The 15,921-nt window shown below is 34.6% G+C and overlaps 2 protein-coding genes across 3 annotated transcripts; one reads left to right on the forward strand and one right to left on the reverse strand.

Moving 5' to 3' along the window:
• Positions 1-3,427: 3,427 nt before the first annotated feature.
• LOC128167079 (tripartite motif-containing protein 3-like) lies at positions 3,428-5,136 on the forward strand. Its single transcript, XM_052832598.1, has one exon. It carries the CDS (start codon positions 3,789-3,791, stop codon positions 4,980-4,982), a length of 1,194 nt encoding a protein of 397 aa, XP_052688558.1. The 5' UTR covers positions 3,428-3,788; the 3' UTR covers positions 4,983-5,136.
• Positions 5,137-5,603: 467 nt separating this feature from the next.
• On the reverse strand, positions 5,604-15,918 carry LOC128167078 (DNA-directed RNA polymerase III subunit RPC5-like). 2 transcript variants are annotated; one of them, XM_052832597.1, is made up of 19 exons: positions 15,814-15,896; positions 13,196-13,321; positions 12,793-12,843; positions 12,576-12,653; positions 12,240-12,361; positions 11,844-11,926; positions 11,315-11,428; positions 10,526-10,689; positions 10,170-10,294; positions 9,930-10,021; positions 9,621-9,741; positions 9,371-9,452; positions 9,202-9,261; positions 8,942-9,045; positions 8,640-8,749; positions 7,959-8,452; positions 7,708-7,773; positions 7,323-7,448; positions 5,605-6,329 (listed from the first exon to the last, which is right to left on the reverse strand). In XM_052832597.1, the coding sequence occupies exons 4-19, from the start codon at positions 12,630-12,632 to the stop codon at positions 6,270-6,272; spliced, it is 1,980 nt and encodes a 659-aa protein (XP_052688557.1). In that variant the 5' UTR covers positions 12,633-12,653; positions 12,793-12,843; positions 13,196-13,321; positions 15,814-15,896; the 3' UTR covers positions 5,605-6,269. The 2 variants fall into 2 exon arrangements, with proteins under 2 accessions (XP_052688556.1, XP_052688557.1); XM_052832596.1 differs by lacking the exon at positions 13,196-13,321 and having other exon boundaries at positions 5,604-6,329; positions 15,814-15,918.
• Between the last annotated feature and the right edge of the window lie 3 nt (positions 15,919-15,921).

Raw genomic sequence — 15,921 nt, forward strand, 5'->3', positions numbered from 1 at the left:
TGGGATGCTTCCACTTAAATTTGGGCTTTCTTGGCCTTATAGTTTTGAGAAGAAGATTTTTAAAGATTTTCTCTCTATATAAAAATTTATCCCCCATTGTGGCCCCGCCCTACCCCCAGGGACCATGATTTGAACAAACTTGAATCTACATTATCTGAGGATGGTTACAATTTGAGCTTTCTTGGCCATAAAGTTTTGAAAAGAAATTTTTTTAAAGATTTTTTCTATATATTCCTATATAAAAATTTATCCCCTAATTGTGGCCCCACCCTACCCCTGGGGACCATGATTTGAACAAACTTGAATCTACATTATCTGAGGATACTTCCACTCAAATTTAAGCTTTTCTGGCCTTATAGTTTTTGAGAAGAAGATTTTAAAAAAAAATTTCAATATATTCCTATGTAAAACATGACCCCCCTCTTGTGGCCCCACCCTACCCCCGGGGACCATAATTTGAACAAACTTGAATCTACACTATCTGAGGATGCTTCCATTTTAATTTGAGCTTTTCTGGCCTGATAGTTTTTTAGAAGAAGATTTTTAAAGATTTTGTCTATATATTTCTATGTAAAACTTGATCCCCTAATTGTGGCCCCACCCTACCCTTGGGGACCATGATTTGAACAAACTTGAATCTACACTATCTGAGGATGCTTCCACTCAAATTTAAGCTTTTCTGACCTTATAGTTTTTGAGAAGAAGATTTTTAAAAAAAAATTCTGTATATTCCTATGTAAAACATGACCCCCCCTCTTGTGGCCCCACCCTACCCCCGGGGACCATAATTTGAACAAACTTGAATCTACACTACCTGAGGATGCATCCATTTTAATTTGAGCTTTTCTGGCCTGATAATTTTTTAGAAGAAGATTTTTAAAGATTTTGTCTATATATTTCTATGTAAAACTTGATCCCCTAATTGTGGCCCCACCCTAGCCCCGGACACCATGATTTGAACAAACTTGAATCTACACTACCTGAGGAAGCTTCCACTTTTATTTGAGCTTTTCTGGCCTAATAATTTTTTAGAAGAAGATTTTTAAAGATTTTCTCTATATATTCCTATGTAAAACTTGATCCCCCCATTGTGGCCCCACCCTACCCCTGGGAACCATGATTTGAACAAACTTGAATCTACACTACCTGAGGAAGCTTCCACTTTGATTTGAGCTTCTCTGGCCTAATAATGTTTTAGAAGAAGATTTTTAAAGATTTTCTCTATATATTCCTATGTAAAACTTGATCCCCCCATTGAGGCCCCACCCTGCCCCCGGAGACCATGATTTGAACAAACTTGAATCTACACTATCTGAGGAGGCTCCCATTTTAATTTGAGCTTTTCTGGCCTGATAGTTTTTAGAAGAAGATTTTTAAGGATTTTGTCTATATATTTCTATGTAAAACTTGATCCCCCCATTGTGGCCCCTCCCTACCCCTGGGGACCATAATTTGAACAAACTTGAATCTACACTACCTGAGGATGCCGCCACACAAGTTTGAGCTTTTCAGGCCAAATAGTTTTTGAGAAGAAGATTTTTGAAAAATACCAACAAATTTTCAATAATTCTCAATTATCTCCCCTTTAAAGAGGGCGTGGCCCTTCATTTGAACAAACTTGAATCCCCTTCACCTAGTGGTGCTTTGTGCCAAATTTGGTTGAAATCTGCCCAGTGGTTCTTGAGAAGAAGATGAAAATGTGAAAAGTTTACAACGCCAACGCCAACGCCGACAACGACAACGACAACGACAACGACGACAGACAACGGACAAATTGTGATCAGAAAAGCTCACTTGAGCCTTTGGCTCAGGTGAGCTAAAAACTTGATTAAATAAAATTGTACTGTATATAAATGAATAAAATTGATGCTTTAAACTAGTAAAAGTCTTGTATACATTTAGCAGGCTTGAAGACTGTGTATTTGCATAAAGGTGAACAAAAAGTCAATACCAAAAACATTGTTACAGATAATTCTACATTTTATGTTGCGGCCACCATATAATTATGTGGTGGCCAACTGGCCGTCAGATAAATTAGTGGTGATCGCTAGTTTTTAGTCCATTGAATTATCAGATTACAGTGTAAAATTTACAGATTAAAGTGTGAATTTTACACTTTAAAGTGTGAATTTTACACTTTAAAGTGTGAATTTTACAGATTAAAGTGTAAATTATACAGATTAAAGTGTGAAATTTACAGATTAAAGTGTGAATTTTACAGATTAAAGTGTGAATTTTACACTTTAAAGTGTGAATTTTACAAATTAAAGTGTGAATTTCACGGATTAAAGTGTAAAATTTACAGATTTAAGTGTAAATTTTACACTTTAAAGTGTGAATTTTACAGATTAAAGTGTAAAATTTACAGATTAAAGTGTAAAACAGATTAAAGTGTAAATTTTACCCTTTAAAATGTGAATTTTACACTTTAAAGTGTAAATTTTACACTTTAAAGTGTAAATTTTACACTTTAAAGTGTGAATTTTACAGATTAAAGTGTAAAATTTACATATTAAAGTGCAAATTTTACACATTAAAGTGTGAAATTTACAGATTAAGTGTTAAATTTACAGATTAAACTGTGAATTTTACTCTTTAAAGTGTGAATTTTACAGATTTAAGTGTAAAATTGACAGATTAAACTGTGAATTTTACACTTTAAAGTGTGAATTTTACAGATTTAAGTGTAAAATTGACAGATTAAACTGTGAATTTTACACTTTAAAGTGTGAATTTTACAGATTAAAGTGTAAAATTTACACTTTAAAGTGTAAAAAATAAAAAAAAATGTGAAGTGTATATGTGGCACTAATACGCTTTCGTAATACCAGAAGTAACAAGAAGTAATGAGATATTAATTATTACATTACATTAATGAAATACATGTACGTGTACTTAATTAATGCATCGTTCAATTTGTGCTCACACATGGGTAAAGAGTTCGAAGTTTATTCTTGAAAATATTTTGAAATACTAGTAAATGCAAAAGTGAGGTACGTGACAGCAAAGGGATATCCATACATTATTAGAAAACTTATTTATTTATTTAATAATTGATTGTTTGTTTGTTCGTTCACCTCATTTACTTTTTTACCTTTACAGCCATATTGTATGTATATAAATGTGTTATTGTTGTTCATGTACTTCATATACCATGTTTGTTGAGTGAAGTACTGAACTGATCAATTTAACTATTCAGTATGTCTTCAGTTGCGCACCATTTCCTCTTTATTTTCTCGATCTAAAATGCCATTTAGAAAGGAATGGACGAGATTAAAGAATTTGACAGACTCTAAAAATAATTGTAATTTTTTCCCTTTTGTTTTTGTGAACGTATTGATTCAAAAATCTACCAATAACATTTATCCATTTGTTGATTTGGTGCAATCAATCTGTGAATTTTTGCGGGAATTTTTTTTCTTCAATATTTTAGTTTATCTTCAATTTCAAGTCCTTTAGAATTTAGAGTAAGGAGGCGTCATAGAAAATATTCAGTATATCGTAACAGATAAAGCAGAGAACGGATATCAATAAACGAGCCCCTTTATTCTGGTTATTGATTTCTATTGGTCATGCGCGTGCTTTAAACTACTTATAAAAGAATCGAATTTAAAGGTCCGTATATAGGCATTGAAGTGTGTATTTGTACGTATTTGTTGATTGTTTAAAGTCCAAGATACTTGGGTATAGAGTTTGTGATTGCGACAAATCCAGTACATTTTAGATGGTATAAAATGAGAATAATAGCTACACGTTGAAACGAAGGGGGAGTTAATTTTCAAAACAAGATGGCCCAACGAGTGGTGGACAACCTACAGAATGATTATCTGATCTGCAGCATTTGTTTGGGTCGTTACACCGACCCCCGACTTCTTCCCTGTGGACACACGTTTTGCAGACAGTGCCTTTCTGATCACATTCAGCAAACAGTCCTCAGTGCAAACGCCAATCAATTCAAATGTCCCAACGACCGCGGGGATGTCAGAAAACCCGGGCCAAACACGCCCGTACGCGAGTGGGCGAACGCCTTTCCTGTGGACACGTTTATATCGAGTCTTCTCCAGGCCGTTCAAAGTCACGAGCATGGAGGGAATGCGCCTCAGGAACCCGAGCCCGCGAGTTCTAGTGTTGGAACCAGTGCCAGAAGAGGACAAGCGCTTACAAGACCAAGACCGCTACGACCCCAAAGACAAAGCAGACGACAGCAACAAAGCACGGGTCCTCCTCCACCTCCTCCTCAGCACGAGAGCAATGAACTGACTTGTTTAGAGCATCCGAGGAGGCCACTCGAATATTTTTGTTTGGGGTGCAACATTTTAATTTGCTCTCACTGTGCAGTTCAAAATCATCGAAGTCCTCGATGTGAGTGTGTAGCAAACGAGGAAGCTCTGGGAAGACTTTCGTCCAAAATCGATCGATTGAAAACTAGATTCGAGAACCAGATGACGTACATCCAAGATCTGAATAGAAACGGCATGCCTTTTGATAATGAATTAGAAAACAGTAAATCGCAAGCCTTTAGTTATTTATCCGAAGTAGAAAACAATGTCAGCGAATTTACCCAACAGTGTCTGCAGGAAGTTGAAAATTTAAAAAGAACGGTCCGAGAAACTGGACAGGACATACCCAGAGAAAACCAAAATATGTCTTCCCTGTTAGGCAGACTACAGGATTCGAGACAAGGGTATGAAACCATTTTCAACGCTCCTTCTGGTCCAAGTTTCTTAACCAACCTCAGTAGGTACGAAAAACAGGCAGACGAGTATGAATCCGAGATTGAAAGAGCCGTCAGCGGTAATGCTATTCCCAAGATTGAGTTTATTACCAACACCGGATTTCAAAACTTCCTGCGAAACCCTCCCCCTGTTGCATGTATGGAAGTCAAAGAATCTTCTTCCAGAGCAAGAAGAGCTCCTGTGCAAATTCGAAGAGAAGGCACTTTTAATGTACGGAATAATCGTGGAAGTAGAACCACAAGATAAACTTTTTTTTAACAATATAATTATGTATCTTTTAGTTATTTATGATTTATGTATCTTACATTGTTTACTTTAAGGAAGATACCATTTTTGGAACATTTAGAAAGACATCGAAAAGGGTTTTAAAATTGAGCACAGTATAAAAGAATGCATTGATGACTCTCATGTTCTGTTATGCATAAACTATCCATGTACAGTAATAAAATTGTCATATTCATTATCCAAGTGCCAGTCTTGAATGTAAATGTACATTACAAGTCCTTATGGTATTTTTAGTACTTTGATTAAGAATAAAAAAATTCTCACAGCTTACCGTCGCTGCATAAAGGGCTATTTTCGCACCCTGTATGGGTTTTTTTTTGCCCTTCTACACTTGGGAATGGTTTTGCCCCGTCTTGAATTCACAAAGACAGTTGTGTGATAGATACCCTTTCTAATCAACACAGCAACTTAAAAATTGCTTTCAATAATTTGCTCTATGCCAATGAGGGTGAAATGGGCAAAAATAAAACGGGGACCAATTGTTCTCTATATACAGTATTTCTTTTAAAGGGGCATGGTCACGATTTTAGTCAAAAATTATTTTCCAAATTTTAATGTTTACAATGCTTCAGTAAGGCATTTTTAATAAGCAGCCAAAGTTTAAGTGTTATTCGGTTAGTTATAAGTGAGTTACAGAGCTTACAATTCTTTGCTATGTAAACAAAGCATTTGTTTACATTTTGAACGTTGAAGTGAAAACTCCAGTTTTAGACTGAAATGAATGTGGTAAACGTTAAGATCTGTTTGTTTATGCTTAAAATGAATAATATGATGGAAAAATCAGCTTGGAAAAAAACTTTTACCGGTATATTGACCTAATGTAAACAATAACAGGGCACGAGCCTTGTTTACATGACAAAGAATTTTGAGTCCTGTATCTTGCTTATAACTTCACTACTGGCTCTTCAATTTCATTTGGTTATTGGAAATGCATTCCTAAAGCATTGTAAATAATAAAAACAGGAAAATAGAATGTGACCAAAATCGTGACCATGTCCCTTTAACACTTTTTTTTATTCATTTAACCCATCAGAACATTCATCTAATAGATTAAAGTAAATTCTGTCATAATTAAATTTCAACAATGGTATGTATTTTAAATGTCCAAATATGTGTATACAGTAAATCATAAAGTTATCCCTAATTATATAAAAAAAGAAACTCAAACAGAGTTGTAGCATCATCTAGTATTTTATGAAAACAAATGGAAACAAGAAGCAGACAGAGGCGGCTAGGACACAGCATGGGTCATGAGGCAGGGACAGTTCCCTTCAGCATCCAGCTGTTACCTTTCTGGGCACAGTAGTCCTGTCAACAGGAAAAAATACCTCCATTTAGATATATACACATACAAATAATAAAAAAGATCAAAACAAAATATTCTACACATATCTATATCAACATTCTACATATATTTTGTATGTAAAGTTTGTGATTTATATCAAGGTCACAAAGTTGAACTCTGTTAAACTGCAATATTAGCTCAAGTTGTGGCTGGGTTTTTTTTTTGGATTTTGAGATATAAATCAAATTTGCAGGGAATGTTAATATTAGCATTGGATATTTATTATTTAATAGATGTACTCTCATATATGCAATGATGAGTGCACACATAATTTTTCATAATGCTCTATTTATGGGTGTCATTCAATTTGTATGCACACATCACTGCAGTTTTGAGACCACATTTTTCAATAAATATTCATTGCTTAAAGCTGAACACCGCTCGTAAATAGGAACCGTCACACAGGTACCTGGTATATAAACCCTTCGATTTCGTTACACCCGATCGCACATCTGAAACTCGTGGCCGACGTGTAGTGTTCCTTTCGTTGTCTTTGGATTTTTATGCATTTGATTGTTATTTATGTGCACATTATGTCTGTAAATAATGCAATGACCAGTTCATTTGATGTTAGTACTCTCCTGGTTTGAAAAAAGTGCGTAAAACTTGACAATTTCATCGCGACCGAGTAACATGGCGAGGCAAGATGTACGTCCACACAGGTGAGACCTCTACAGCGATATACTTTGAACTGTTAAGAGGTCTATGGCATATATAGGGGTGTAGGAAGAGCGGTGCTGAAAGAGAAATATGGCGGACAGTGCCTATTTACGAGCGGTGTTCAGCTTTAATTGATTTACGAAAACCTTGATTAACAACTTGCAAATAAAAATAATTCCACGTTAGTCAAAAGATTGTGGATAGTATAAGAAAACACACAAATAGGATAGCTCCTAGAAAATTATTTTCATCTTCTAAAAATGGAAAAGATGTACATGAACTTTTTTACGTCATACCTTGAGTAAAAGTTTTGTGTCCTGCTCAGAGAGAGTCATACCACAGCCATCCTCCACTGCCTTCACAAACTGCTTTCTGCTGATCTTATGACTAGAGGTAAAGTAATTCAGCAAAACAGTCCTCGCCTGTCAAACACGAATATAGATTTTCAGTCTTAATTAAAACTTTTGAACACACTGAGAATTGCTGCAACATTTAGAAACATTTATTTAGATATGCTTCATGCTAGCATATACAAAGTAAATATAAATTGATCTTTATCTCAGTGTTCTGAGAAATTTATTATTCAAAATACCATACTAAATCACGCATAAACAACTATCTGTTAGCAAAAAATTGTCTTTAAAAAAAACACTGGACAGAAGTTACTTGTAGAGAACTTACAGGGTCTAGGCTGTCACCCATTTTAGGTAAGGCAAACATTGGCTCTTGCTGAGTGTTTGGTGGCCACTACAAATTAACATAAAGATGAAACATGAAGACAAATTCCATCATTAGGTTCATTAAGCATTTAACATTAACGTATTCAAACAAAATGCCGATAATTCACTTTTAACCTTGTTGAAAAGTCTAATACTACTAGACGCTCTTTCAAAGTCTAAATATACAGAGAATTAACATCTTTTTCATCTGACCTGATTTTCTAGTTGCACCCCTCCAACATTTAAAATGGACTCCTCCAGAATCTTGTCAGACACCCCGGATGACAGAATGTGGCCCGGCGGACACTGAGCCAGATGCATTTGAAAAAGTCTTCTTAGTTCACTAGCACTGACCACAAATCTAGTGTAAAGTTTCTCCCTCACAAAGTTAAGCACTTCAAGTTTAAAATCTGCGGAGTTCAGATTGGAATTCTCCTCCATTGTTTTATCACAGTCAGAATTGGGGGTGACCTCCATTGTGCCATTGGAGTTTGGTAGTTTGGCAGACGACACTTCCATGGGTTCTTCACCTCGGGACAGAATGTCATCATGGTTTTCTAGATCCTGTTTAATGGCGTCCATCTCTTGATCGCTGTAGTCTGACAGAGACCGCCCACTTAAGGTTCTCTTTCGACGCGTGCCCGTAGAAGACCTGGAAGAATTTCTCCTCCGTCTCATCGGCTTTTCTCCAGGAGGAAAAACTGGATCTGTATTTTACAAATGACATTTTTTTTCCATTTTAAGTAATTACCTCTACATGGTTTTAAACGTGCCAAAATTCAGAGAATTATTTTAAAAACATTTTTAATAGAGTATTCTCATAATTGGGGATTTGTCAACAAATGCCGTTATTTTGAAATTGTTATATTCTATTTTTTACGGGCAGTACCATACCTTTGTCTTTGAACTTTTTCTCATGTTCCTTGGGGATTTTCAATTGCTTGGCCAAACCTTGGTATTTTGCATCCCATAACATTTTCTGCCTTTGAACAATATCCCCATATCTGTTATAGAAGGAGATATTAAGTCTAACCCTTGCTGGATTGTACTCATGTGATTTCGAGATTTTTTCTATAATAATATTTGGTGAAAGAACCTTTTAAGAACCAACTTCAAAAGAAAATTATATACCAACAATTTTAAATTTATCAAATAGATATGAAAATTCATAAATTTTAATGACATCTTTACTCTACCTGGAAGTAAACTCGGAATCGTAAGAGAACAGAAATTCCCAGCCACAATTCACACGAATCCGAGAGATTTGTTCTAGGATTTCTTTCACATCTTCCGCAGGCAACTTAAAAGTGACATTGATTTCATAACAATTTAGTACATTAAATGATGATTACGGTAATAAACAATGAGAGACTGTGCATACAAGTTATCCAGAAAGGTTAATACATGTACTCACAAATGTTGTAGTACATGCATAAGTACCTTTCTTAATCCTTACCTTTACAATGGAAGCAATGTCCTTTCTAGTTACATGCCTTGACTGAGTAAATCTCCACATCTAAAAATTGAATAACAATCCATTTAATATAGATTAACAAACCGACCCTCAGAAGCACTGATAATAAAAGCGTATCTAATGTGTTGTGATATGACTACTTCTGACCTACCACATAATCTCTTCCTCTACACAGATGGTCTGCAGAGACCCCACTGTGTGGACTGGTGGCCTCTTTAGGGTACAAAATCTCACTGAAAAAAATTGCATTTTATAAATTCAATCATAACTGTATGGTCATACACCGAAACCAAAGCTAGCATGTCTTAGCATGTCTACATGTATATCAAGAGATATGCAAAGAATTATTTTTATCAATAAACCCAAACAAAGAAGAGGCATTGTTACATATGAACACTGACCTCTTCACTACCCAGCAACCTTGTACTAGCACCGCCACCTGTTGAAGGGATCTGAGGACCGCTGTTGCTTCTATGCCCTGGGGGAGTAGAGCCAACAGCTGGCTGAACCGGATTACCTTCGCTGAAAGAAAATTCACAAATTAAATCATCAGGCAGTGAAGAATTAAATTATTCTACAAATAAATAATCGAACTATCCTGAGAATAAATACTTCTGTGAAGCACTACATAAAAATCTGGGATAGAATGATGATAGGATTTTTCCATAAATTTATCACTTGAATACTTTTACTGCAAAACTCCTCCTTACCATTTGTTAGAAGGGTTTTCACTTGGTCATGAAGAGGCATGGTCCTCAGTTGAATCAAAGACAACACATTACTTGGCATGGCAGGTTTCTCTCTGTTGAAATAAAAAGGAAAATTCGTTAAAAATTGCAATAGTTTCAATTACTTTTTAAATCTACTTCCACATATAAACAGGTATTTAAGCATTGAGTTGGAATCAACAAGAAAGAGATGAAGAGGTCAAACTACAGCAGATAACTTACTCCTGTTCCGCGTCTGTCTCTGGCATAAGTGCCTGGAGGTATTCCCCGGGCTGTAGCTGGAACTCTGACAACTCGTCAGCCTTCCCAGCATACAACTGTAATCTTCTAGACTCGGCTCTTCCACTCTGATGGATTAAAAAGTAAAAACATAGATTTAACAAATAATGATAAGTAAAATGGCCTTTGAAGTCTCTAATTTAGAGTCAATTAACAGATGACAAAGTTATGTTGCTTAACATGTCTTCAATGATGCTTTCGAAAAACTATTTCATAAAGCATCTTGTGTTCTAGATAATTTATTAGACAAAATTCAGTCTAATTTAAACTGAAAATAAAGAAGGCAATGCAGTGCATACATTAATGTTGTTGTATTCCAGCTGCTGCCAAGTCTCCTCTTGTTGCTTTTTTTGTAGATAATCAAAGGAAGCCATTCTACGTGCCTTGGCCTCCTCGGATTCCTGATGGGCAAACTTCACGGTTACTGGCTTCACTTCCTCTTCCTCATCCTGTGAGGACTCGCCTATAAAAAACACAACCATGAAAATGCCCTTTAGTTTCATAAAACTTATTACTCTTCAGTGTACTAAGTAAAATGAAAAGGAAAACCACTTTGTATTTGGATCTTTTAAGTCTGTCTGACATTAATAATAAATAAAGCACGAAAAATTTCTTGTCACTACAAAGTCAATTGAAATAAAGAAAAATGTTGTTTATATATTTGTCAAAACAAAGATACATCTAAAAGCAACTGTTATATCTTGCTGTTATCAAAGTCAAATTTCCATTCAAAATTTAAAAACATGTTACAACTGTTGAATCATTAAAAGATGATGGAGCCAATTTCCATGGATAGTCAAATTTTTACACGTTTCAGGAGAGAACATAAATAGGCATTATGCCTGCTGTTCAATCCATTTCAATGTATCTATATACTTGAATAAAATACTTCTTAAAATTAAATTTTTACACGTTCATGGGGACGTTATTTCATGGAATAGCTTGACTGTATTTATAAACAATGAATTAAGCTTGTGTTCATAATTTGTTGAGGATGTAAATTTGGGGGTAAGGGGTGCACACAAAATCCATGAAAACTGAGCCACCATAAATTAGCATCTCCAAAAATTTGGAAAATAACAACTGACCACCATCTCCTGCTGGCCCAACATCTGTCTTTATCTTCTGGTCTGCTCTGTCCAGATAACTGAAACTTGGTCTCATCTGTACAATAGCGTGCAAAGGTGTCAGATGGAGTTCTCCTGCAAATCAGAGCTTAATAAATATATGCGGCTAACATGGATACCTATTTGTACTTTTAGCAGGTATGCATGAATGAAAATTTGATCCATTTTCTTTATATATCAAACTGTATGAACTATGAGAATAGATATGCATAGAGCACATAAGGAACACATATTCATAATACATTCTTTGTTTAAGACTGGCTAATTTGCAAAATTGTAAGGCATACAATGAAACAGGAATTGGACAAAAAATGTTGGAGGAATTGAATATCATGTGCAACTTTCCAAAAGCATTTAATAATGGCTATGAGCACATTTAAGTGCTGAATATCAATACTTTGCAAACTGTATACAAGTCTATGTTATTGATCATTGCAAGCAAACCACATTTATTCTTCAGGGTAAAATACATTTTATTTTCAATACATACCATCTTTGAAAATCCCTACTGCATATCTCCCTGACTTCTCTCCAGTAGAAAAAGAAGTTAAAACTTGTTTGTCCATTTTGTCACTAAAAAAATATAACCACCATTAAAGAAGGAAATCCAAAAATCTGGCATGTTAAATCTATGGAATGTGTACATCTCAAAACCTACTGCTCATCATTTACATGTGCTCAGAAAAGAGTCGGTGTATAGTTCTATGGCAGTAATTATCTGTAATTATCTGATTTGTCACTTTTAATAGTCAATAATAAAATTCCAAAAAATTGTTTACCAGAAAATGACACTTTTTAGATACTGTAGATAAATGTTTCTTTCATAATTTTCACATCATATTACATAAAAATAAACATGCATCGTCATTTTCAAATTAAGAGTTACCTTGAATAAAAAGAGTCGGCAGGGTTTCCACCAAAGGCACCGTCAACATTGAGAGCAATCTGCTCCCCCTTACTGCGGGCATAATGGTCACTTCTCGTGTTAAGTGCACACTCTAATTCAAGCTAAAACATAGACAAAAATATCATCCCACATCTGAAGGAGAAGAATCTTTTCGACTTATTTTTTTCATAACTTCCTGAAATCATTCTTTTCTCAGTTTATAAAGATATCATTTCATCATAACTTCTTTTTTACACAATGACTAGTTTCCAGATACTATTGTAACTAGGTATCTATTTCCACTTGTTTTCTACATACCAAGCAGTCTGAACTTACTTTTTGCTGGACTGGTTTAACTCTAGCTGTCTGAATATCTATATCATCATATGTCATTCTCTCTGGCCGAACAGGATACTGCATGAAAAGTAATAAACATTGAACATAATGGGGTACATTTGACTTTCTTAATAATGATCATAATTTGAAAGAATTCAAACCTATTCTTTACGAAATATTTTAATAAAATAACACGCTATATGTCTAATGCATTTACCTGCAACAAGTAAAGATTTGCAGCAAGACTTTTGGACAGAAATACATCAACCTGAAAAAAGTATACCCATTGTTCATTGAGAGTAACATCACTATTTAAGTTATACATGTATTCCTATTTTTAAAATAGGACCAACAATAACAACAACAACAAAAATATAATACTGTAAAACGAGAAAATTTGGCGCATACGTATTTTAGCGCAAACGCAAGTGCCAGTACATTAGCGCAATTATATTTTAGCGTATGCATCTTTTCTTTAAAAAAGAATACAAAAAATGTTATTGTTTGATAAACGATCACGCCCAAAATTTAGTTCTGTGTTCACTCGAGCACGTGAACACAACGACTTTGATTTCTATCTCGCATGTACGGTAAACTGTCGTTGAGAACAATACACTTACTTTTGTGTAAATCGTCAGTAGATAGATATGAAAACTTCATTTATTGGCGATGATGGTACACAAATTTGAGTTATCGAACTTTGAATTTAACGTGTCGACTTGGATAACACTAGAAGAGTCCCGAAACTAAAAGTGAAATCGAATGCTATATTTACCATGAGTTTCGATCACCATGAGAGAATCTTTTTCACAGTAATTTTACATTAAAATAACACAAAAAAATAGCTAGGTATCATCTTGTTATCTTTATATCCACTAATCAGAGATCAAAGAAATTATGATCAATCTTGTATTGTCAGCGTTAACGATCGCCACGCTTAATCACATTTTCACCTCGAGGCGCTAAATGGAAGTGGCATGGGAAGAAGCCCAATTTTCAAGGTGCTAATGAGAGATATTAAAAAGCAATTAAAACTGAATTAATTAATCCTTGTTTAGGCACTTATACCCGGTAACCTAATATACCGTTTACCTGTGTAATTGTTTAAACAAACAGAACAGACAGCATCTGATATTTAAATGAACACTTCTATATAGCCTTAAAAATGGACTGACGTTATTGTTTTGCAACTTGAAGAAATTTGTTGGCGCACTATTAATTTTAGCGCTCAGAGGCAGTTGTGCCAAAGTCGCTAAAATTTGTAGTGCGCCATATTTTCTCGTTTTCAGGGTTGGCAAAAAAGCGGGAAATACTCATATTTCCCAGGACGGTGGGAAATACTGGTAATTCCCGGGAATTACTGGTATTTCGCGGGAAATACTGGGAAATAAAGTACAACTACATATTATAGTACTTCATACTTAAGACATTAGTCTTAATTAAATCTGTAGGGATGTAGACAATAGTACACCTTGTCAGCAATGACATTTTATAATGTTCTTTGATTTTAACAAGTTTTGACTGGTCAGTAATGCATTGGTTATCTCTTATGAATACTCAAAACATGGTTCATTCATTACCATTGTAATTTGTTTTTAAGGCTTTAATCAGGTATAGGTGCATCTACACATTTATCATAAACATGATATCATACATGTAGGTTCCATTTTCTGGTTAATTGGTGAATATGAAAATGGGGCAAGAAAATTGTGAAAAATAAAGTGTGACTGTGTCACTACCTCAGTATGCAACACACCTAAGAAGAAGCCAATTAGCCCCACTCATAGTATATATCTCCCCAAAACAGGAGCACAAAACTGTCAAGTGTAATTATTTATTAAAACAACATGTGTTATTATTGAATTTTTACTTGCAACACCTACACTAATTATAACAGTTTATTTTGTGCTTTGAATTATAAATCTGTAAAACACAAAATTTGAAGTTAAAAAAAACTGGACTAAAATTTGTACATTAGCAGCTATAGAAATCTTTTGGAATAGGTGATCTGGTGAATTTAAGATTTATAAACTGACAGTGAATTATCCAAAGATAATTTGCTAAATACCAGAACAACTTGGGCACAACTCATTGTTTGCTTGGTTGCCTCTCATACGGTTGTCAAACACCTATGCTTCAGATTATGCTTTTCTCATAAAAAAGCGCATCAAGTCAGCCAAAAAGGCATGAATAAAAATAACTTTTAAAATATTTTTATGCATTGAGTGATTGATTTTTGCACACTGGTGTTTACTTATGCTGCATTATATGCATCCAGAAATTAATAAATATAGTCAATAAAATTCTGTCTCAAAATGATGGTTGTATTCAAAATATGATATAGTAACGGTACATCTTATTCTTCAGAACCTCTACTTTCCATTTCTATCATTTGTGATAAAGAACAAGTAAACACTTATGATACTTTGAAAGCTCAATCTGTCATACAGAGACTTGTTCCGGCAATTTTTTTCTTTCACTTAAACATATATTAATATCAAATATTTAAATTTGATTTTATACCAATGCATTTTTTTGGCTGTAATCATTTTTAATTTGCTTAGATACTTGGAATCAAAAGTAGAGAGTCGAAGGGAAAATGACATGTTTTGTTGATAAAACTAATGTTTCGTTATTATCAGCAACTTCCTTGATGCTTTTGATTTTAAGCTTTTTTAAAATGCCATCATGTTTGCACAATAAGTGACACATACAATGTAAAAAAAAGTTTATTAATGAAGTATGCATTCCATAGCACATGCCCTGTTTGACTTGGTGAGCTTTTTTCATCAGAAAACCTTATACCTATATGAACAAAAATTAACTCACATTTGGTAGGTCTCATAGGGGTATCAAACACGCAGAGTTTGATCACAGAATTGGACCAATTCAACAGTGGGCTGTACCCAACCTGTAGGTACTGACAGTTTTGGGGGTATGTCATGCCTTAAATTTGACAAAGGTCTTGTAGACCAAAGTACAAATCTGAGTGATATAACAGAAAAAAAATTCCAAACTATCTTTTTGACTTCAATCTAAAATTTCTGTTTATTGTCTTGGAGCTGACGGCTAGATGCTGACGGCATGTGGTGCAATAATACCGCAAGTACTTTAAAAGGACACACATGGTATTCCTGGTGTTTATCACTAGAAAAATTGCACTGAATGTAGAAAAACAAGTAAAGTGTACTTGTTAAGTCAACTTAATGCATTTAAAACAACAGAAAATGAGTCTAACCTCATGCACAACCGGGTCCTCTTCTTCGTCCGCCATGTTGGACGGCATGCACTCTTCAGATAATTTGTTCTTAAATAAGTCGACTTCAAAAATGGTCATTTCATATTT

Source organism: Crassostrea angulata, chromosome 10 (assembly GCF_025612915.1).
Source record: "Crassostrea angulata isolate pt1a10 chromosome 10, ASM2561291v2, whole genome shotgun sequence".
Lineage (NCBI taxonomy): Eukaryota > Metazoa > Mollusca > Bivalvia > Ostreida > Ostreidae > Magallana > Magallana angulata.